Here is a 23,384-nt window from a genome sequence, read left to right on the forward strand (position 1 = left end):
CAATAATACTATCTGTCTCTCTCCTCCTCCCTTCCTCTCCTCTTCTCTCCCCTCCCCTCCTCTCTTCTCCTCTCCCCTCCTCTCTTCTCTCCTCCTCTCTCCTCCCCTCTCCTCTTCTCCTCTCTCCTCTCCTCCTCTTCTCCTCTCTCCTCCCCTCCTCCCCTCCTCTCTCCTCCCCTCCTCTCCTCTCCCCTCTCCTCCTCTCTCCTCTTATCCTCTCTCCTCCCCTCCTCCCCTCCTCTCTCCTCCCCTCCTCTCCTCTCCTCTCCCCTCTCCTCTTCTCCCCCTCCTCTCCTCCCTCTCCCTCTCAGAGACAGATGTTGATCTGTTTGGACAGCTCTCTCTCCAGGTCTGATATCAGCGTATCAAAGTCTTTGAGACTAAGTCTGCAGGTAAACGGGGCGTCAAAATCCAGGACTAAGTCGTCTACGTACTGAGTCCACTCCTCCTTCTTCACCTCCCTCTCTTCCTCCTCTTCCTCACTGTCGCTCCCTGCCACCTCATCGTAGTCCGCGTCCCCTCCGGACAGAATGTCCCGCCCACACACGCTCCAGTCGCCAGCGTACCGGTTACAGGGCGGGCTCTCCAGTCGGCCCCGCCCACGTCGCGACACCACGCCCACTTCGTCCCCCGGGAGGTCCAGAGGCAGCGACAGGCCACGCTGGCAGCGCCGCCGCAGGGGGTTATGGGGCATGGGGCTGGGAAGGGAAGGAGGCACGTCTGAACTGGAGGAGGGCTGGAGGAGGGTGGGAGAGTTGTCTGTCACTCTGTCTGTGGGAACTAAGGAGTGAGGAAGCAAAGAGAAGAAAGGTTTCAAACCCAGTGTTAAACGTTCTAAAGACATCCCACTGTTGCAAATCAAATATATATATATATATATATACATATATATATATATATATATATCCACTCATTTGAAGGAAAATAGTAAACGTCGAAAGTCACTGCCAATGTTTGTCTATGAAGATTGCATGGCTGCATGCTCGATTTTATACACCTGTCAGCAACGGGTGTGGCTGAAATAGCCAAATCCACTCATTTGAAGGGGTGTCCACATACTTTTTCAGCCACACCCTTTGCTGACAGGTGTATAAAATCGAGCACGCAGCCATGCAATCTCCATAGAGAAACATTGGCATCAGAATGGCCTTACTGAAGAGCTCAGTGACTTTCGACGTGACACCATCATTTACATTTTTATGAGAATTTTTTATTTAACCTTTATTTAACTAGGCAAGTCAGTTAAGAACAAATTCTTATTTACAATGACGACCTAACCCCGGACGACGCTGGGCCAATTGTGTGCCGCCCAATGACGGCCGGTTGTGATACAGCCTGGAATCGAACCAGGGTCTGCAGTGACGCCTCAAGCACAGAGATGCAGTGCCTAAGACCGCTGTGCCACTCGGGAGCCCCCGAGAGTCAGGGTGACATCTTTCCAACAAGTCAGTTGGTCAAATTTCTGCCCTGCTAGAGATGCCCTGGTCAACTGTAAGTGCTGTTATTGTGAAGTGGAAACGTCTAGGAGCAACAACGGCTCAGCAGCGAAGTGGTAGACCACACAAGCTCACGGAACGGGACCCGCGAGTGCTGTAGTGCATAACGGGTAAAAATAAAAAGATTACTTAAAAAACTGAAATACCTTATTTACATAAGCATTCAGACTTCAGATCCTTTGCTATGAGACTTGAAATTGAGCTCAGGTGCATCCTGTTTCCATTAATCATCCTTGAGATGTTTCTACAACTTGATTGGAGTCCACCTGTAAATTCAATTGATTTGACATGATTTGGAAAGGCACACACCTGTCTATATAAGGTCCCACAGTTGACAGTGCATGTCAGAGCAAAAACGAAGCCATGAGGTCGAAGGAATTGTCCGTAGAGCTCCTGAGACAGGATTGTGTCGAGGCACAGATCTGGGGAAGGGTACCAAAACATTTCTGCATCATTGAAGGTCCCCAAGAACACAGTGGCCTCCATCATTCTTAAATGGAAGAAGTTCAGAACCACCAAGACTCTTCCTAGAGCTGGCCGCCCAGCCAAACTGAGCAATCGGGGGAAAAGGGTCTTTATCAGGGAGATGACCAAGAACCCAATGGTCACCTTGACAGAGCTCCAGAGTTCCTCTGTGGAGATGGGAGAACCTTCCAGAAGGACAACCATCTTTGCAGCACTTCACCAATCAGGTCTTTATGGTAGAATGGCCAGACGGAAGCCACTCCTCAGTAAAAGGCACATGACAGCCCGCTTGGAGTTTGCCAAATGTCACCTAAAGAACTCTCAGACCATGAGAAACAAGATTCTCTGGTCTGATGAAACCAAGATTGAACTCTTTGGACTGAATGCCAAGCATCCCATCTGGAGGAAACCTGGCACCTTCCCTACGGTGAAGCATGGTGGTGGCAGCATCATGCTGTGGAGATGTTTTTCAGAGGCAGGGACTGGGAGACTAGTCAGGATCGAGGAAAAGATGAACAGAGCAAAGTACAGAAATATCCTTGATGAAAACCTGCTCCAGAGTGCTCAGGACCTCAGACTGGAGCGAAGGTTCACCTTCCAACAGGACAACAACCAACTAAGCACACAGCTAAGACAATGCAGGAGTGGCTTCGGGACAAGTCTCTGAATGTCCTTGAGTGGCCCAGCCAGAGCCCGGACATGAACTCGATCGAACATTCAGCGACACTCCCCCTCCAACATGACAGAGCTTGAGAGGATCTGCAGAGAAGAATGGGAGAAACTCCCCAAATACAGGTGTGCCAAGCTTGTAGCGTCATACCCAAGAAGACTCAAGGCTGTAATCACTGCCAAAGGTGCTTCAACAAAGTACTGAGTAAAGGGTCTGAATACTTATGTAAATGTGATATTTCAGTTTTTTATATTGAAAAAATTTGCTAAATTATTTTTTTTAAACTATTTTTGCTTTGTCATTATGGGGTATTGTCTGTCGATTGATGAGGGAAAAAACGAAGTAATACATTTTAGAATAAAACTGTAACAAAATATGGAAAAACGTAGCAAAATGTGGAATAACGTAGCAAAATGTGGAAAAAGTCAAGGGGTCTGAATACGTTCCGAAGGCACTGTCACTCCCTCTGACCAGCAGAGGGAGTAGTTAATTAGTATTTTGGTCAGGACGTGGCAGAGGGTATTTGTTTTATGTGGGTCGGGGTGGTGATTTTGTAGTAGGGTGTTTGATTTATGATTTCCGGGTTTTGGTTTATGTTCTATGTTTTGTACTTCTATGTTCTTTCTGGGTTGTGGTATTTCTATGTGTAGGTTAATGTGGGGTTGGACTCTCAATTGGAGGCAAGTGCTTTCTCGTTGCCTCTGATTGAGAGTCCTATATATGGGTATGTGTATGGTTTAGTGTTTGTGGGAGATTGTTCCGTGTATAGCGTCAAGCCTTGCAGGACTGTTTATCGTCGGTGTGTTTATTTCTTGTATACGTGTTTATTTTGGGGTTTTCTTTCTTTCCTTATAATAAAGAAGATGAGTATACATTTCCCTGCTGCGTTTTGGTCTCATCACTACGACAACCGTGACAGGCACTTTATAGTACAGTATCACTACCAAGCAGGAAGGTACAGTATCACTACCAAGCAGGAAGGTACAGTATCACTACCAAGCAGGAAGGTACAGCATCACTACCAAGCAGGAAGGTACAGCATCACTACCAAGCAGGAAGGTACAGCATCACTACCAAGCAGGAAGGTACAGCATCACTACCAAGCAGGAAGGTACAGCATCACTACCAAGCAGGAAGGTACAGTATCACTACCAAGCAGGAAGGTACAGCATCACTACCAAGCAGGAAGGTACAGCATCACTACCAAGCAGGAAGGTACAGTATCACTACCAAGCAGGAAGGTACAGTATCACTACCAAGCAGGAAGGTACAGTATCACTACCAAGCAGGAAGGTACAGTATCACTACCAAGCAGGAAGGTACAGCATCACTACCAAGCAGGAAGGTACAGTATCACTACCAAGCAGGAAGGTACAGTATCACTACCAAGCAGGAAGGTACAGTATCACTACCAAGCAGGAAGGTACAGCATCACTACCAAGCAGGAAGGTACAGCATCACTACCAAGCAGGAAGGTACAGCATCACTATCAAGCAGGAAGGTACAGCATCACTACCAAGCAGGAAGGTACAGTATCACTACCAAGCAGGAAGGTACAGCATCACTACCAAGCAGGAAGGTACAGCATCACTACCAAGCAGGAAGATACAGCATCACTACCAAGCAGGAAGGTACAGTATCACTACCAAACAGGAAGGTACAGTATCACTACCAAGCAGGAAGGTACAGCATCACTACCAAGCAGGAAGGTACAGCATCACTACCAAGCAGGAAGAAACAATATCACTACCAAGCAGGAAGGTACAGTATCACTACCAAGCAGGAAGGTACAGCATCACTACCAAGCAGGAAGGTACAGTATCACTACCAAGCAGGAAGGTACAGCATCACTACCAAGCAGGAAGGTACAGTATCACTACCAAGCAGGAAGGTACAGCATCACTACCAAGCAGGAAGGTACAGTATCACTACCAAGCAGGAAGGTACAGCATCACTACCAAGCAGGAAGGTACAGCATCACTACCAAGCAGGAAGGTACAGCATCACTACCAAGCAGGAAGGTACAGCATCACTACCAAGCAGGAAGGTACAGTATCACTACCAAGCAGGAAGGTACAGCATCACTACCAAACAGGAAGGTACAGCATCACTACCAAGCAGGAAAGTACAGCATCACTACCAAACAGGAAGGTACAGCATCACTACCAAGCAGGAAGGTACAGCATCACTACCAAGCAGGAAGGTACAGTATCACTACCAAGCAGGAAGGTACAGCATCACTACCAAGCAGGAAGGTACAGTATCACTACCAAGCAGGAAGGTACAGTATCACTACCAAGCAGGAAGGTACAGTATCACTACCAAGCAGGAAGGTATAGTATCACTACCAAGCAGGAAGGTACAGCATCACTACCAAACAGGAAGGTACAGCATCACTACCAAACAGGAAGGTACAGCATCACTACCAAACAGGAAGGTACAGCATCACTACCAAGCAGGAAGGTACAGTATCACTACCAAGCAGGAAGGTACAGTATCACTACCAAGCAGGAAGGTACAGTATCACTACCAAGCAGGAAGGTACAGCATCACTACCAAACAGGAAGGTACAGCATCACTACCAAACAGGAAGGTACAGCATCACTACCAAGCAGGAAGGTACAGTATCACTACCAAACAGGAAGGTACAGCATCACTACCAAGCAGGAAGGTACAGTATCACTACCAAGCAGGAAGGTACAGTATCACTACCAAGCAGGAAGGTACAGCATCACTACCAAGCAGGAAGGTACAGCATCACTACCAAGCAGGAAGGTACAGTATCACTACCAAGCAGGAAGGTACAGTATCACTACCAGCAGGAAGGTACAGTATACCAAGCGAAGGTACAGCATCACTACCAAGCAGGAAGGTACAGCATCACTACCAAGCAGGAAGGTACAGCATCACTACCAAGCAGGAAGGTACAGTATCACTACCAAGCAGGAAGGTACAGTATCACTACCAAGCAGGAAGGTACAGCATCACTACCAAGCAGGAAGGTACAGTATCACTACCAAGCAGGAAGGTACAGCATCACTACCAAGCAGGAAGGTACAGCATCACTACCAAACAGGAAGGTACAGCATCACTACCAAACAGGAAGGTACAGCATCACTACCAAGCAGGAAGGTACAGCATCACTACCAAGCAGGAAGGTACAGCATCACTACCAAGCAGGAAGGTACAGTATCACTACCAAACAGGAAGGTACAGTATCACTACCAAGCAGGAAGGTACAGTATCACTACCAAGCAGGAAGGTACAGTATCACTACCAAGCAGGAAGGTACAGCATCACTACCAAGCAGGAAGGTACAGCATCACTACCAAACAGGAAGACTGGTTGAAATGACGTAACAAAGCTATTTCTCTGGTTGTAATGAGGTCATATCCATCAGTTTGGCCCGTTGGATATGTCGGCCTAATTTGTACCAACTGTCACGTCCTGACCCTAGTAAGATGTCATTTTCTATAGTAGAGTAGGGCAGGGAGTGACAGGGGGTGTTTTGGGGTTGTTCCAAGTTTTCCTTTTCTATGTTTAAGTTCTAGTTTTTTCTATTTCTATGTTGGGATTGTTTGGGGTTGATCTCTAATTGGAGGCAGCTGATCCTCATTGCCTCTGATTAGAGATCATATTTAAGTAGGGTTTTTTTCTCTTCCTGTTTTGTGGGTGATTATCTTTTGAGTAGTGTGTTTTCCTCTCTGTGTCCCGGTTTGTTGTTGTTGTTTGTTGTTGTGTTTTTCCAAGTATTTATGTGTATTGCATTCAGTTTCACGATTGAAGTCAAATATGTGGAACTACGAACACGCTGTATTTTGGTCCGCTCCTTCGAACAGCCGCGACACCAACAGACACTTACTGGGCCAAAGCTGCAGCAGGTAATGCAAGGCCTCGATGTGTCTCTTGAAGTCCACAGCACTTGCGATCTCCTCACTGTGAGCAAAACTCCGTCCGCCCCTTCCACAGCTCCCCCCGTGGCCGACCTGCCCTCCGTGTCCTGGTGCAGTGGGTCTCCAGGACTCCTGGGTTGGGGTCAGGAGCACCGGGCCGAAACACACAGCCAGGTTCTGACAGTTCATCCGGTTACAGTCACTGTAGGAGGCAACAAGGCTCAGATGGTCCAGGAGCAGCGAGAGGGTGGCCTGGAGAGAGGGGAGAGAGAAGAGGGTTAGACAGGGAGGACTGGGTGGCCTGGAGAGAGGGGAGAGGATTAGACAGGGGGGCCTGGAGAGAGGGGAGAGAGGAGAGGCTTAGACAGGGAGGACAGGGGGGCCTGGAGAGAGGAGAGAGAGAGAAGAGGGTTAGACAGGGAGGACTGGTGGAGGGACAGGGGGGACTGGAGAGAGAAGAGGGTTAGACAGGGAGGACTGGTGGAGGGACAGGGGGGACTGGAGAGAGGAGAGGGTTAGACAGGGAGGACAGGGGGGCCTGGAGAGAGGAGAGAGAGAGAAGAGGGTTAGACAGGGAGGACTGGTGGAGGGACAGGGGGGACTGGAGAGAGAAGAGGATTAGACAGGGAGGACTGGTGGAGGGACAGGGGGGACTGGAGAGAGGGGAGAGAGAAGAGGATTAGACAGGGAGGACTGGAGGAGGGACAGGGGGGACTGGAGAGAGGGGGGAGAGAGAAGAGGGTTAGACAGGGAGGACTGGAGGAGGGACAGGGGGGATTGGAGAGAGGGGGGAGAGAAGAGGGTTAGACAGGGAGGACTGGAGGAGGGACAGGGGGGGACTGGAGAGAGGGGAGAGAGAAGAGGATTAGACAGGGAGGACTGGGGGAGGGACAGGGGGGGACTGGAGAGAGGGGAGAGAGAAGAGGATTAGACAGGGAGGACTGGGGGAGGGACAGGGGGGGACTGGAGAGAGGGGAGAGAGAAGAGGATTAGACAGGGAGGACTGGAGGAGGGACAGGGGGGACTGGAGAGAGGGGGGAGAGAGAAGAGGATTAGACAGGGAGGACTGGAGGAGGGACAGGGGGGATTGGAGAGAGGGGGGAGAGAAGAGGGTTAGACAGGGAGGACTGGAGGAGGGACAGGGGGGACTGGAGAGAGGGGAGAGAGAAGAGGGTTAGACAGGGAGGACTGGAGGAGGGACAGGGGGGACTGGAGAGAGGGGAGAGAGAAGAAGGTTAGACAGGGAGGACTGGTGGGGGGACTGGAGAGAGAAGAGGGTTAGACAGGGAGGACAGGGGGAGGGACAGGGGGGACTGGAGAGAGGAGAGAGAGAGGGGAGAGAGAAGAGGATTAGACAGGGAGGACTGGAGGAGGGACAGGGGGGACTGGAGAGAGGGGAGAGAGAGGGGAGGGTTAGACAGGGAGGACTGGAGGAGCGACAGGGGGGACTGGAGAGAGAGAAGAGGGCAGGGGAGAGAGAAGAGGGCAGGGGAGAGAGAAGAGGGGAAGGGAGAGAAGAGGGGAGGGGAGGGGAGAGAAGAGGAGGTGAGACCCTATCCTTCCTGTTTGGCCCTGTCCGGGGGTATCATCGGATGGGGCCACAGTGTCTTCTGATCCCTCCTGTCTCAGCCTCCAGTATTTATGCTGCAGTAGTTTATGTGTCGGGGGGCTAGGGTCAGTCTGTTACATCTGGAGTATTCTCTAATCTTATCCGGTGTCCTGTGTGAATTTAAATATGCTCTCTCTAATTCTCTCTTTCTCTCTTTCTTTCTTTCTCTCGGAGGACCTGAGCCCTAGGACCATGCCTCGGGACTACCTGGCATGATGACTCCTTGCTGTCCCCAGTCCACCTGGCCATGCTGCTGCTCCAGTTTCAACTGTTCTGCCTGCGGCTACGGAACCCTGACCTGTTCACCGGACGTGCTTGTTGCACCCTCGACAACTACTATGATTATTATTAATTGACCATGCTGGTCATTTATGAACATTTTAACATCTTGACCATGTTCTGTTATAATATCCACCCGGCACAGCCAGAAGAGGACTGGCCACCCCTCATAGCCTGGTTCCTCTCTAGGTTTCTTCCTAGGTTTTTGGCCTTTCTAGGGAGTTTTTCCTAGGGAGTTTTTCCTAGCCACCGTGCCTCTTTCACATGCATTGCTTGCTGTTTGGGGTTTTAGGCTGGGTTTCTGTACAGCACTTTGAGATATCAGCTGATGTACGAAGGGCTATATAAATACATTTGATTTGATTTGATTTGAGAGAGAGGGGGTTGAGACAGTAGAGTTAGAGGGTTAGAGTGACTGTAGGATGCCAACGGGTTCAGGAGAAGGTTGTCTGGAGGAGGGAGGAGACAGAGGAGAGAGTTGGATAGAATAGGAAGGTCTAGAGAGGAGACAGCAGAGTTACAGACAACCTAACCCTACCTAACCCTACCTAACCCTACCATATCTAACCCTACCTAACCCTATCTAACCTACCTAACCCTACCTAACCCTACCTAACCCTATCTAACCCTATCTAACCTATCTAACCCTATCTAACCTACCTAACCCTACCTAACCCTACCTAACCCTATCTAACCCTCCCTAACCCACCCTAACCCTCCCTAACCCTCCCTAACCCTCCCTAACCCTCCCTAACCCTACCTAACCCTCCCTAACCCTATCTAACCCTCCCTAACCCTCCCTAACCCTCCCTAACCCTCCCTAACCCTCCCTAACCCTACCTAACCCTACCTAACCCTACCTAACCCTCCCTAACCCACCCTAACCCTCCCTAACCCTCCCTAACCCTCCCTAACCCTACCTAACCCTACCTAACCCTACCTAACCCTCCCTAACCCTCCCTAACCTACCTAACCCTCCCTAACCCTCCCTAACCCTCCCTAACCCTACCTAACCCTACCTAGGCAAAGCCTTTTTATGCTTTTGTTGATTTAAAAAAAGCTTTCGACTCAATTTGGCATGAGGGTTTGCTATACAAATTGATGGAAATTGGTGTTGTGGAAAAAACATGACATTATAAAATCCATGTACACAACAATTTTGCGGTTAAGATTGGCAAAAAACACACACATTTCATTCCACATGGCCGAGGGGTGAGACAGGGATGCAGCTTAAGCCACACCCTCTTCAATATATATATATATATATAAACATTTGGCGAGGGCACTAGAACAGTCTGCAGCACCCGGCCTCACCCTACTAGAATCTGAAGTCAAAGGTCTACTGTTTGCTGATGATCTGTTGCTTCTGTCCCCAATCAAGGAGGGTCTACAGCAGCACCTAGATCTTCTGCACAGATTCTGCCAGACCTGGGCCCTGACAGACCTGGGCCCTGACAGTAAATCTCAGTAAGACAAAAATAATGGTGTTCCAAAAAGGTCCAGTCGCCAGGACCACAAATACAAATTCCATCTACACACCGTTGCCCTAGAGCACACAAACAACTGTACATACCTCGGCCTAAACATCAGCGCCACAGGTAACTTCCACAAAGCTTTGAACGATCTGAGAGACAAAGCAAGAAGGGTCTTCTATGCCATCAAAAGGAACATCAAATTCAACTTACCAATTAGGATCTGGCTAAAAATACTTGAATCAGTTATAGAACTCATTGCCCTTTATGGTTGTGAGGTCTGGGGTCCGCTCACCAACCAAGAATTCACAAAATGGAACAAACACCAAATTGAGATTCTGCATGCAGAATACTGCAAAAATATCCTCTGTGTACAACGTAAAAACACCAAATAATACAAGCAGAGCAGAATTAGGCCGATACCAGCTAATGATCAAAATCCAGAAAAGAGACGTTAAATTCTACAACCACTTAAAAGGAAGCGATTCCCAAACCTTCCAAAACAAAGCCAGCACCTTCAGAGAGATGAACCTGGAGAAGAATCCCCTAAGCAAGCTGGTCCTGGGGCTCTGTTCACAAACACAAACAGACCCCACAGAGCCATCACCTACAGAGAGATGAACCTGGAGAAGAGTCCCCTAAGCAAGCTGGTCCTGGGGCTCTGTTCACAAACACAAACAGACCCCACAGAGTCATCACCTACAGAGAGATGAACCTGGAGAAGAGTCCCCTAAGCAAGCTGGTCCTGGGGCTCTGTTCACAAACAGACCCCACAGAGTCATCACCTACAGAGAGATGAACCTGGAGAAGAGTCCCCTAAGCATGCTGGTCCTGCGGCTCTGTTCACAAACAGACCCCACAGAGTCATCACCTATAGAGAGATGAACCTGGAGAAGAGTCCCCTAAGCAAGCTGGTCCTGGGGCTCTGTTCACAAACACAAACAGACCCCACAGAGCCCCAGGACAGCAACACAATTAGACCCAACCAAATCATGAGAAAACAAAAAGATAATTACTTGACACATTGGAAATAATTAATAATAAAAAACTGAGCAAACTAGAATGTTATTTGACCCTAAACAGAGAGTACACAGTGGCAGAATACCTGACCACTGTGACTGACCCAAACTTAAGGAATTTGAGAGAGAGAGACAGACAGAGAGATAGACAGACAGAGAGAGACAGACTGACTGACAGAGAGAGAGAGACAGACAGAGAGAGACAGACAGAGAGAGATACAGAGAGACAGACAGAGAGAGACAGACAGAGAGAGAGACAGACAGAGAGAGAGACAGACAGACAGAGAGAGACAGACTGACTGACAGAGAGAGATACAGAGAGGCAGAGAGAGATACAGACAGAGAGAGACAGACTGACTGACAGAGAGAGAGATATGTACCCACCCTCTCTGGTTCAGGCAGACATTGCAGTAGGGCCACGGTGCTTTGAGAGCGCTGTACATCTCCCTCGCTCCTGCCAGGAGAGGAGGTTCCAGGGGAGGAGCGAGAAGGAGGAGGTCTCAGAGACATGGCCTCCAAAACCACCTCGTACAAGGTCCTGGTGATAAGGGAGGACGGCAGCTCACGTAGGTAGTCCTTCAGAATGCCTGAACATAAACATCACAAGGAAGGAATAAAACTTTTTTTTAAAGTTTCATTTGGTCAAATATATTGGTGAGGCTTCCTCTAAGGCATACAGGTATGTTTTATAAGTTGGTGTCAGCAGAGTCGGGGAAGTTATTCTGGAAATATAGTTTTTCGACCTACCAATTACTTCACACTGGAAGAAGTTAAGCCTTAAGAAAAATACAGTTTACTGAACTACATTTACTTTTGAACAAGTAGTTCACTACATCCAAATTACTTGGTGTAAAATTATCATACAGTATATAAATATGAAATATCATAAGACTACAAATGGCAAGACAGATCCCTTCGGGGGTCATACAGTATATAAATATGAAATGTCATAGACTACAAATGGCAAGAACAGATCCCTTCGGGGTCATACAGTGCATTTGGAAAGTATTTAGACCCGTTGACATTTTTCCACATTTTGTTACATTACAGCCTTTTTCTAAAACGGATTAAATTGTTTGTTTTCCTCATCAATCTACACGTAATACCCCCATAATGACATCACAATACCCCATAATGACATCACAATACCCCATAATGACATCACAATACCCCATAATGACATCACAATACCCCATGACAAAGCGAAAAAAAAAAAATTTCTTTTTCTTTTGCACATTTATTAAAAATTAAACAGAAATACCTTATTTACATAAGTATTCAGACCCTTTGCTATGAGACTATAAATTGAGCTCAGGTGCATCCTGTTTCCATTGATCGTCCTAGAGATGTTTCTACAACTTGATTGGAGTCCATCTGTGGTAAATGCAATTGATTGGACATGATTTTGAAATGCACAGACCTGTCTATATATTAAATATTTAAATTTAAATGTATATTTAAAAAAATATATATATATATATATATATATATATATATATATATATTTGGTTCTGTCCTTGAGCTGTTCTTGTCTCATTAACGTTCTGTATTGTGCCATGTTTCATATTTTGTGTGGACCCCAGGAAGATTAGGGATCCTAATAAAATATAAAATACTCAATACCAAAAGGCACCTAAAGACTCTCAGACCACGAGAAACAAGATTCTCTGGTCTGATGAAACCAAGATTGAACCCTTTGGCCTGAATGCCAAGCGCCACGTCTGGAGGAAACCTGGCACCATCCCTACGGTGAAGCATGGTCATGGCAGCAGCATGCTGTAGGAATGTTTTTCAGTGGCAGGGACTGGGAGACTAGTCAGGATCAAGGGAAAGATGAACGGAGCAAAGTACAGAGAGATCCTTGATGAAAACCTACTCCAGAGCACTCAAGACCTCAGACTGGAACGAAGGTTCACCTTCCAACAGGACAACGACCCTAAGCACTCAGCCAAAACAACGCAGGAGTGGCTTCGGGACAAGTCTCTGAATGTCCTTGAGTGGCCCAGCCTGAGCCCGGACTTGAACCTGATCGAACATCTCTGGAGAGACCTGAAAACAGCTGTGCAGCGAAGCTCCCCATCCAACCTGACAGAGCTTGAGTGGAGAATGGGAGAAACTCCACAAATACAGGTGTGCCAGGCTTATAGTGTCATACCCAAGAAGACTCGAGGCTGTAATCGCTGCCAAAGTTGCTTCAACAAAGTTCTGAGTAAAGGGTCTGAATACTTATGTAAATGTGATATTTCAGTTGTTTTTTTTTAACAACATGTTTTTGTTTTGTCATTATGGGGTATAGTGATGTCATTATGGGGTATTGTGATGTCATTATGGGGTATTGTGATGTCATTATGGGGTATTGTGATGTCATTATGGGGTATTGTGATGTCATTATGGGGTATTGTGATGTCATTATGGGGTATTGTGGTGTCATTATGGGATATTGTGATGTCATTATGGGGTATTGTGTGTAGATTGATGAGGGATTTTTTTTTTTGAAAAGGCTGTAACATCAAGGGGTCTGAATACTTTCCCACCGTCTGTTAACAGAATGCTGCTACGCCCTCCGACAAACCATCAAACAGGTGTTATGTTCTAATTCTCAGAGTCATTTATTTATGAAAATGCATATTGTTATATTTGGTAGCACTTATTTGTTTTTCCTTTGCCTCCAACTCCTTGTTCATGCGTGGAGCGGATTTGGGTGGGGCCACATAAGGGGACATTTTTTTTTTTTAATTCACAAAAGCTCTGACGAAGGCCGTGAGGCCCGATACGTAAAGCTCTGACGAAGGCCGTGAGGCCGATACGTAAAGCTCTGGCGAAGGCCGTGAGGCCGATAGGTAAAGCTCTGGCGAAGGCCGTGAGGCCGATACGTAAAGCTCTGGCGAAGGCCGTGAGGCCGATAGGTAAAGCTCTGACGAAGGCTGTGAGGCCGATACGTAAAGCTCTGGCGAAGGCCGTGAGGCCGATAGGTAAAGCTCTGATGAAGGCTGTGAGGCCGATACGGAAAGCTCTGGCGAAGGCCGTGAGGCCGATACGTAAAGCTCTGACGAAGGCTATGAGGCCGATACGTAAAGCTCTGGCGAAGGCCGTGAGGCCGATACGTAAAGCTCTGGCGAAGGCCGTGAGGCCGATACGTAAAGCTCTGGCGAAGGCCGTGAGGCCGATACGTAAAGCTCTGGCGAAGGCCGTGAGGCCGACACGTAAAGCTCTGATGAAGGCCGTGAGGCCGATACGTAAAGCTCTGAGGAAGGCTGTGAGGCCGATACGTAAAGCTCTGACGAAGGCCGTGAGGCCGATACGTAAAGCTCTGACGAAGGCCGTGAGGCCGATACGTAAAGCTTATTAAAGATCAGTGATAATATCAAAAGCAGTGTGCGGTTTTCTTTTTCATTCATCTAATTCTCAGAGTAAAACACTCAACGGACATTATGAAAGCTTAAACCAAGTTTAATTCTTCCCAGAGGGTCAATACAGCTGCATTCAGACAAACACGTTTCCACCACCACTAGTGTATATATAGTCCAATTTATTCACCATTGGGGGGGGGGGTGTAGTGTTCACCATTAGGGGGGGGTAGTATTCACCATTAGGGGGGGGGTGTAGTATTCGCCATGGGGGGGGGGGGTAGTGTTCACCATTAGGGGGGGGGGTAGTATTCTCCATTGGGTATAATAGAGACATGAGGGGAGGGGGGGTAGTGTTGGGAAGCTTGGGAGGGGCTGAGATCACATGTAACAGTACTGATAAGGAGAGGAACCGTTTAAGGCCCATATCACTCAGCTCCCTGACAGGCAATAATGATGCACTGTTTAGTGATGAGGAGGAGACTTCACCCAAAGTGGGGTGTATTTACAGTTGAAGTCGGAAGTTTACATACACTTAGGTTGAAGTCATTAAAACTCGTTTTTCAAACACTCTACACATTTCTTGTTAACAAACTATAGTTTTGGCAAGTCGGTTAGGACATCTACTTTGTGCATGACACAAGTAAATTTTCCAACAATTGTTTACAGACAGATTATTTCACTTATAATTCACTCTATCACAATTCCAGTGGGTCAGAAGTTTACATACACTAAGTTGACTGTGCCTTTAAACAGCTTGGAACATTCCAGAAAATGATGTCATGGCTTTAGAATCTTCTGATAGGCTAATTGACATCATTTGAGTCAATTGGAGGTGTACCTATGGATGTATTTCAAGGCCTACCTTCGAACTCAGTGCCTCTTTGCTTGACATCATGGGAAAATCTAAAGAAATCAGCCAAGACCTCAGATTTATTTTTTTTTGTAGACCTCCACAAGTCTGGTTCATCCTTGGGAGCAATTTCCAAATGCCTTAAGGTACCATGTTCATCTGTACAAACAATAGTACGCAAGTATAAACACCATGGGACCACGCAGCCGTCATACCGCTCAGGAAGGAGATGCGTTGTCTCCTAGAGATGAACGTATGTAACGCTCGTCGTCGGGTGATAAGGAAGCGGACCAAAACGCAGCTGGGAGCGAACACATGTTTATTTAGACACAAATAAACACGTTACCAAAACAGACAAAGAATAGACGAAACGTTAACTTGCTCAAACAAAAGAGGCAACAACCCACAAACATCGTGGGGGGAAAAGGAACTTAAATATGATTCCCCAATCAGAGGCAACTAGCGACAGCTGTCTCTGATTGGGAATCGACATAACCCAACATAGAAATACGCCCCAAAGCAAGGCTATACCAAAAACATAGAAAATAAACTATAGAAATGCCACACCCTGACCAAAATAGAAGAGTTCACCTGGTCAGGGCGTGACAACGTACTTTGGTGCAAAAAGTGCAAATCATTCCCAGAACAACAGCAAAGACCTTGTGAAGATGCTGGAGGAAACAGGTACAAAAGTATCTATATCCACAGTAAAAACGAGTCCTATATCGACATAATCTGAAAGGCAGCTCAGCAAGGGAGAAGACACTGCTCCAAAACCGCCATAAAAAAGCCAGATTACGGTTTGCAACCGCACATGGGGACAAAGATCGTACTTTTTGGAGAAATGTCCTCTGGTCTGATGAAACAAAAATAGAACTGTTTGGCCATAATGACCATCGTTATGTTTGGAGGAAAAAGGGGGAGGCTTGCAAGCCGAAGAATACCATCCCAACCTTGAAGCACGGGGGTGGCAGCATCATGTTGTGGGGGTGCTTTGCTGCAGGAGGGACTGGTGCACTTCACAAAGTAGATGGCATCATGCGGTAGGAAAATGATGTGGATATATTGAAGCAACATCTCAAGACATCAGTCAGGAAGTTAAAGTTTGGTAACAAATGGCTCTTCCAAATGGACAATGACCCCAAGCATACTTCCAAAGTTGTGGCAAAATGGCTTAAGGACAACAAAGTCAAGGTATTGAAGTGGCCATCACAAAGCCCTGACCTCAATCCCATAGAATATTTGTGGGCAGAACTGAAAAAGCGTGTGCGAGCAAGGAGGCCTACAAACCTGACTCAGTTACACCAGCTCTGTCAGGAGGAATGGGCTAAAATTCACCCAACTTATTGTGGGAAGCTTGTGGAAGGCTACTGATAAGGGAATTTATATGCTTGAAGGTAATGACTAAACAATTCCACCCTGTCACGTAATTATGACATTATGTAACCGATATAATAATAACATAATTAGACAAACGTAACTATTAGTAATCATTCGATTCTGTAACATGTATAATGAATTAGAATGATAAACTTCAGTCTAATAAAGTTTGGTCGAGACAAGTGTGTTAGTGGGACTAAGAATATACCGAGACCAATTAAACTGTGTCTGACCTGGCTAGAACTCTGAGAAACTTACGGCAGGACAGGGAGTCCTGTCAAGGTTCCTCTAATCTCGGGAGCAGGGAACTGCCAGTATGGTAGTGATAAACAGTGGTGAGAACCATGGGGAAGGATACATTCCACCTACTGTTCGTGTGTATGTATGTGCGTAGGCTATCTACTGTTTGTGTGGAGGTATGTGCGTAAGTAGGGAGTGAGTTATAAAATGGCATGTTTTTGTATTGTGGACTTTAGAACGTTCTTGTGAATAAACTGTACGAACCTTTTGCATAAGCTGAGTCTTTGCCTAATTATTATTAAACTCAGGGTCTTACAAACCCCGGGAATTAGTCAAAGCTTAAATAAGTGTTAGTTATTATCATTGGGATTGAACATTCTCGTGACAGCTACCCAAAACGTTTGACCCAAGTTAAACAATTTAAAAGCAATGCTACCAAATACTAATTGAGTGTATGTAATCTTCTGACCCACTGGGAATGTGATGAAAGAAATAAAAGCTGAAATAAATCATTCTCTCTACTATTATTCTGACATTTCACATTCTTAAAATAAAGTGGTGATCCTAACTAACCTAAAACAGGGAATTTTTACTTGGATTAAATGTCAGGAATTGTGAAAAACTGAGTTTAAATGTATTTGGCTAAGGTGTATGTAAACTTCCGACTTCAACTGTATGATGGTTCCACAGGAAGATGTACTGATGGGGTAAAGCCATCTGGCTCTTACAGATAACCATTAACTTCTGATGTAACAACCAGTCTCTATCACCCCTCAGAAACTATAGTCTTACTTCTGTTGTATCATGTCTCTTGGATAACAATGTTCCAAGTTTAAACCAGAATACAACACAAGTAAAGAGTCAATACAGAACTAAGATCGAATCCTACTACACTGGCTCTGACGCTCGCCAGATGTGGCAGGGCTTGCAAACCATCACGGATTACAAAGGGAACCCCAGGCGCGAGCTGCCCAGTGACACGATCCTACCAGATGAGCTAAATGCCTTCTAAACTTTCTTAGAGGAAAGCAACACTGAACCATGCGAGAGAGCACCAGCTGTTCCGGACGACTGTGTGATCACACTCTCCGTAGCCGATGTGTGTAAGACCTTTAAACCCGTTAACATTCACAAGGCCGAAGGGCCAGACGGATTACCAGGACTCGTACTCAGAGCATGTGCTGACCAGCTGGCAAGTGTCTTCACTGACATTTTCAACCTCTCCCTGACCCAGTCTGTAATACCTACATGTTTCAAGCAGACCCAAGAACGCCATGGTAACCTGTCTAAATGATTATCGCTCCTTAGCACACATCTGTAGCCATGAAATTCTTTGAAAGGCTGGTCATGGCTCACATCAGCACCATCATCCCGGAAACCCTAGACCCACTCCAATTTGCATACCGCCCCAACAGATCCACAGATGGCGCAATCTCTATTGCACTCCACACTGCCCTTTCCCACCTGGACAACAGGAACACCTATGTGAGAATACTGTTCATTGACTACAGCCCAGCATTCAACACCATAGTGCCCTCAAAGCTCATCACTAAGCTAAGGACCCTGGGACTAAACACCTCCCTCTGCAACTGGATCCTGGTCTTCCTGATGGGACGCCCCCAGGTGGTGAGGGTAGACAAAAACACATCCGCCACACTGACCTTCAACATGGGGGTCTCTCAGGGGTGCATCGGCAAGACAAAGGAGCTGATTGTGGACTATAGCAAAACAGCCCCCCCAATTCACATTGAGGGGGCTGTAGTTGGAGCGGGTCGAGAGCTTCAAGTTCCTCGGTGTACAACATCACTGTTGTTAACGAAGCATTGTGACGAATACAATTTAATTTTTATTTAGCCAATTAAACACAAACAAATAAGTGAAAATGATGCAGGTCCCTTACTGCTGATAGAGACTGGTGTAGGGGGGATAGGGGGAACTGACCTGTGATGACATTGATATCAGGATAGAGGTCTTCTTTCAGGCTGACAGCAGCGCTGTCCCTTTCAAACGCGTCTCTCAGTTCCTTCTTCACTGCAGCTGAACCACACAGACGGTACAGACCCACCACCTACAGACAGACAGACAGACAGACAGACAGACAGACAGACAGACAGACAGACAGACAGACAGACAGACAGACAGACAGACAGACAGACAGACAGACAGACACGCAGGCAGGGAGACAGACAGGGAGACAGACAGGCAGACAGACAGACAGACAGACAGACAGACAGACAGACAGACAGACAGGCAGACAGACAGACAGACAGACAGACAGACAGGCAGGCAGGGAGACAGACAGACAGACACAAGACAGACAGGCAGACAGACACAAGACAGACAGACAGACAGACAGACAGACAGACAGACAGACAGGCAGGCAGGCAGGCAGGCAGGCAGGCAGACAGACAGACAGACAGACAGACAGACAGACAGACAGACAGACAGACAGACAGACAGACAGACAGACAAGACAAGACAGGCAGACAGACAGACAGGCAGACAGACAGACAGACAGACAGAACCGTGAATGAATCATGCATGAACCACAGACCCAGTACCTACAGACATGAGACACATCAACACTGACATCTATAGAGTACATATCTGTGGAAATTACAAGTGGGTTGTTGTCCTGTTTATGAAACAGTGTAAATGAGGTGGGGTTATTGTCCTGTGTATGAAACAGTGTAAATGAGGTGGGGTTATTGTCCTGTGTATGAAACAGTGTAAATGAGGTGGGGTTATTGTCCTGTTTATGAAACAGTGTAAATGAGGTGGGGTTATTGTCCTGTGTATGAAACAGTGTAAATGAGGTGGGGTTATTGTCCTGTTTATGAAACAGTGTAAATGAGGTGGGGTTATTGTCCTGTGTATGAAACAGTGTAAATGAGGTGGGGGTTGTTGTCCTGTGTATGAAACAGTGTAAATGAGGTGGGGTTATTGTCCTGTTTATGAAACAGTGTAAATGAGGTGGGGTTATTGTCCTGTGTATGAAACAGTGTAAATGAGGTGGGGTTATTGTCCTGTTTATAAAACAGTGTAAATGAGGTGGGGTTATTGTCCTGTGTATGAAACAGTGTAAATGAGGTGGGGTTATTGTCCTGTATATAAAACAGTGTAAATGAGGTGGGGGTTGTTGTCCTGTGTATAAAACAGTGTAAATGAGGTGGGGTTGTTGCCCTGTGTATGAAACATTGTGCTGTAAACTAACTAACCCTCAGTCCTCTCTTCTGGATCTCAGCCACACTCTTCTGTATGAGCAGAGGAACGGGGGCAGCAGTGTTCTCCTTGTCCACCAGGTGGCGCAGCTCCACTCCAAACACCATGGGGGGGTTGAGGTGGCAGGGTCGAGGGTCGGGGGGCTCCCACTGCTCCAGCAGGGTCAGTTTCACGTACAGTAGACCCCTGGGCTCTAACCTAACGCATATCTGCTGAGACCGAGAGGCTGGGGAAGGAGAGGGACAGAAGAGATAGCAGAAGGGAGGAGAGGGACAGAAGAGATAGCAGAAGGGAGGAGAGGGACAGAAGAGATAGCAGAAGGGAGGAGAGGGACAGAAGAGATAGCAGAATGGGAGGAGAGGGACAGAAGAGATAGCAGAAAGGGGGAGGAGAGGGACAGAAGAGATAGCAGAAGGGAGGAGAGGGACAGAAGAGATAGCAGAATGGGAGGAGAGGGACAGAAGAGATAGCAGAAAGGGGGAGGAGAGGGACAGAAGAGATAGCAGAAGGGAGGAGAGGGACAGAAGAGATAGCAGAAAGGGGGAGGAGAGGGACAGAAGAGATAGCAGAAAGGGGGAGGAGAGGGACAGAAGAGATAGCAGAATGGGGAAGGAGAGGGACAGAAGGGGAAGGAGAGAGACAGAAGGGGGGAAATGAACAAGAGAAGGACAAATACAGTTGATTGACAGAGTGATTCCAAAAGAAGATCAGGAAGTAGATTAGCTAAGATGCCTTCAGACAAAATAAAATCCAACTGGTATGAAAAACCCTTCTGCTCCACCCTCACATTGCCACGCAACAGTGAAGTGGATGGTACAATAACAACAGACCCGATATAGAACGTCACCTACTACGTTCATAATGACTTTTAAACTCTCTGGCGCTCCTACCTTTGAACAGAGGGGGTATGGACACAGCCCCCAGACAGCAGACCCTGTTCCTGGCCGCTGCTGTGGAGTCACTGCCCTTCACGGTGGCGGAGGTCTCAGACCCAGGGTAGTAAGGGGTGAGCACCACCAGTTTCAGCAGCCTGGCCCTCTCCAACTCCAGGTTAAAGGTGTGGTTGAGGGGCAGAGAGCCCCCCCTGGAGGTTAGCAGGCCGGTACGGGCCCTGGTTACACCATCCACCTGATGAACACCACGGAAAATAAAGTTACGCTGTTTTGTGTTTATTCTCAATGATTCTAAATACATTGTAGACGGACGGACGGACAGACGGACGGACAGAGATACTTTATTCAAAATCACCTGGATGGCACAGAACACCTCCTTACTGGCGGCCTGTTTAGGGGACCTCAGAAGTTTCTCCACCCCAACGAGATGCACCGTGAGCAGGCCGGAGACGCGCTGGGCGCACCGTGGCTGGTCGGACGAGCTGTAGACTCTGAACGAGCTCAGGTCAGACATCATGGTCACTCCCTCCTGGCTGGAGTGGTGGGTGGAGCGGAGGGGTGGAAGAGGGGTGTTGTGGTCCGAGGAGGGTCCCCCTGGTCCACCCTGGCCCTGTTTGGGCAGCAGCTCAGGCGAGTCTCCGTCGCTTAGGTAGCCCCCTTTACCGGCCGCAGAGGAACGTCCCCTGGAGGAGCGGCGTTGCGGTCTCGCCGGGGCCGAAGTGTCCAGGTGGTACCTGCTGATCACCTCGTTGGACTGCTCCTTACGGACGTTTGGGGGTGATGTCCCCTCTCCTCCTCGGCCCGTCCCCTCCTTCCCGTGGCGATGGGAGCGTGAGGAACGCAGGCTGAGTTTACGGCGAAGTTCGGGGAGTTTCTTCATCTTCATGGATAGGGATTTCCGGACCATTCCTGGGGATTTGATCCTGTCCATCATGCTGCTGGCCACGCCTCCTTTCTTCTGGGCCCCGGGGCTGTCTGAGGGAACTGACACACCCCCTCCGGAGCTGGACACACCCCCTCCGGAGCTGGACACACCCCCTTCTCCACCTGCAACCCCGAAAGACTGCAGTTCCTCACTCTGGATCTGTTGAATTACATCTGAGAGAGGAGGGGAATGGAGAGAGGAGAGATATGGAGAGGAAGAGAGGGATGGAGAGAGATGTCATATAGCTACAGTAGTTATCTGTAGGTGACGACCTGTATCATATGACTCTGGCTACAGTAGTTATCTGTAGGTGGCTACCTGTATCATATGAATCATGAGGCTACAGTAGCTCGTTCTACAGTATGTACTTACCTGGGCTGTCTCCGTCTCGGTCTCTCCTACTGCAGGCTGAGCTGTCTAATGTGATGGCTTTGGACTGATGGGCGCTGTCCTGGCTGGAGCCACCTGAAGGCCACTGGTTCTGGGTGGCATGACGCTCTAAACGGGAGGCCCCTCCACCTCCACCGGTGCCAGGGCTCACCACCATCCCTGCCCGCCGCTGGCTCCTCATCTGGGGATCCCTCAAGGTGTCTGACAGCCCCTCTGTCTCCCTCCTCCTCCATGGGTTCTCACTGTCTAACCTAACACCCCCTCCTCCTCTCCCACCTTCTCCTCCTCCCTTTCCTCCACCTCCTCCTCCTCCTCCCCCTCCTCCTCCACCTCCTCCTCCTCCTCCTCCACCTCCTCCTCCTCCTCCTCCTCCTCCTCCACCTCCTCCTCCTCCTCCACCTCCTCCTCCACCTCCTCCACCTCCTCCTCCTCCTCCTCCACCTCCTCCACCTCCTCCTCCTCCTCCTCCTCCTCCTCTTAAACGTCCTAAACCTCCGATTCCACGCAACACGTCCTCCTCCTCTGGTATAGGATTGTACCAGATGTCGTTCTCTCCTTCTGTGCGTTGCCTCGGCTCAGTGAAGCAGTTAGGGTGGAGGCCTGGACGCGAGTAGGACTCGTCCGCAGCCTGGCTCTTTCCTGTGGACAGTACCCAGGCTCGGCTGCTCCTGTCCAGGGTCTGGAGATAGGCCCCTGACCCCGAGGACTTCACCATACAGGAGGAGAGACAGATCTCAGCGTAACCTCCTGTAGGGTTGGTGAGCTCTGGGACTACGGTGTGGACAAGGGGAGGAGGTTCATAGAAGGAGGTGCTACATTGTCCCTGATGCTCCCAGTCTAAATCGCCACACCTCCTCTTGTCCAGCCCGGCCTCCACTAACGTCTTTTGGCTCCAGGCCTGTTTGGAGGTTGAGACCTGGGCCTTTCCTGAGCTGCTATCCGAGTCACAAGCCCTGTAGAGCAGGCTGTGAGAGCCCTCTGTGCTGGGTGTCGGATCTCTGGGTGTGGAGGCCAGTTTGGCCCACTGCTGTTTCTTGGCCACTGTTATCTGGGTGCGTGGGGGGGTGGTGCTGTCCTCCGTTGTCGGGGTCGCGGGTTCGGCCTCCGCTGTCGTTACCGTTGACAACGATGAGGATGAAGAGCTTTGGATGACATCACTCTTCCCCTGGATGTCTGGAGGGAAACAACACAGTTATTATGGTCATTATCCAGTCCAATAAAGACTGTATTA

General features: G+C 48.2%; 1 protein-coding gene across 1 annotated transcript; it reads right to left on the bottom strand.

Moving 5' to 3' along the window:
• Positions 1 to 256: 256 nt before the first annotated feature.
• On the bottom strand, positions 257 to 23,351 carry LOC115190090 (rho GTPase-activating protein SYDE1). Its single transcript, XM_029748565.1, has 9 exons — positions 22,616 to 23,351; positions 22,136 to 22,423; positions 21,194 to 21,936; positions 20,836 to 21,073; positions 19,942 to 20,171; positions 18,665 to 18,791; positions 11,288 to 11,490; positions 6,494 to 6,776; positions 257 to 780 (listed from the first exon to the last, which is right to left on the bottom strand). Exons 1-9 carry the CDS (start codon positions 22,866 to 22,868, stop codon positions 308 to 310), a joined length of 2,838 nt encoding a protein of 945 aa, XP_029604425.1. The 5' UTR covers positions 22,869 to 23,351; the 3' UTR covers positions 257 to 307.
• Between the last annotated feature and the right edge of the window lie 33 nt (positions 23,352 to 23,384).

This window comes from Salmo trutta, unplaced genomic scaffold (assembly GCF_901001165.1).
Source record: "Salmo trutta unplaced genomic scaffold, fSalTru1.1, whole genome shotgun sequence".
Classification (NCBI taxonomy): domain Eukaryota; kingdom Metazoa; phylum Chordata; class Actinopteri; order Salmoniformes; family Salmonidae; genus Salmo; species Salmo trutta.

What these genes read in the sequence shown, in the direction of transcription:
- LOC115190090 (XM_029748565.1), bottom strand. Translation starts at nt 22,868, where the DNA reads ATGGTGAAGTCCTCGGGGTCAGGGGCCTATCTCCAGACCCTGGACAGG. An exon ending in TTTAAGAGGAGGAGGAGGAG is followed by an intron (nt 22,424 to 22,615) that starts GAGGAGGAGGAG and finishes GAGAAGGTGGGA; the next exon opens with GAGGAGGAGGGGGTGTTAGG. An exon ending in CCGAGACGGAGACAGCCCAG is followed by an intron (nt 21,937 to 22,135) that starts GTAAGTACATAC and finishes CTCCTCTCTCAG; the next exon opens with ATGTAATTCAACAGATCCAG.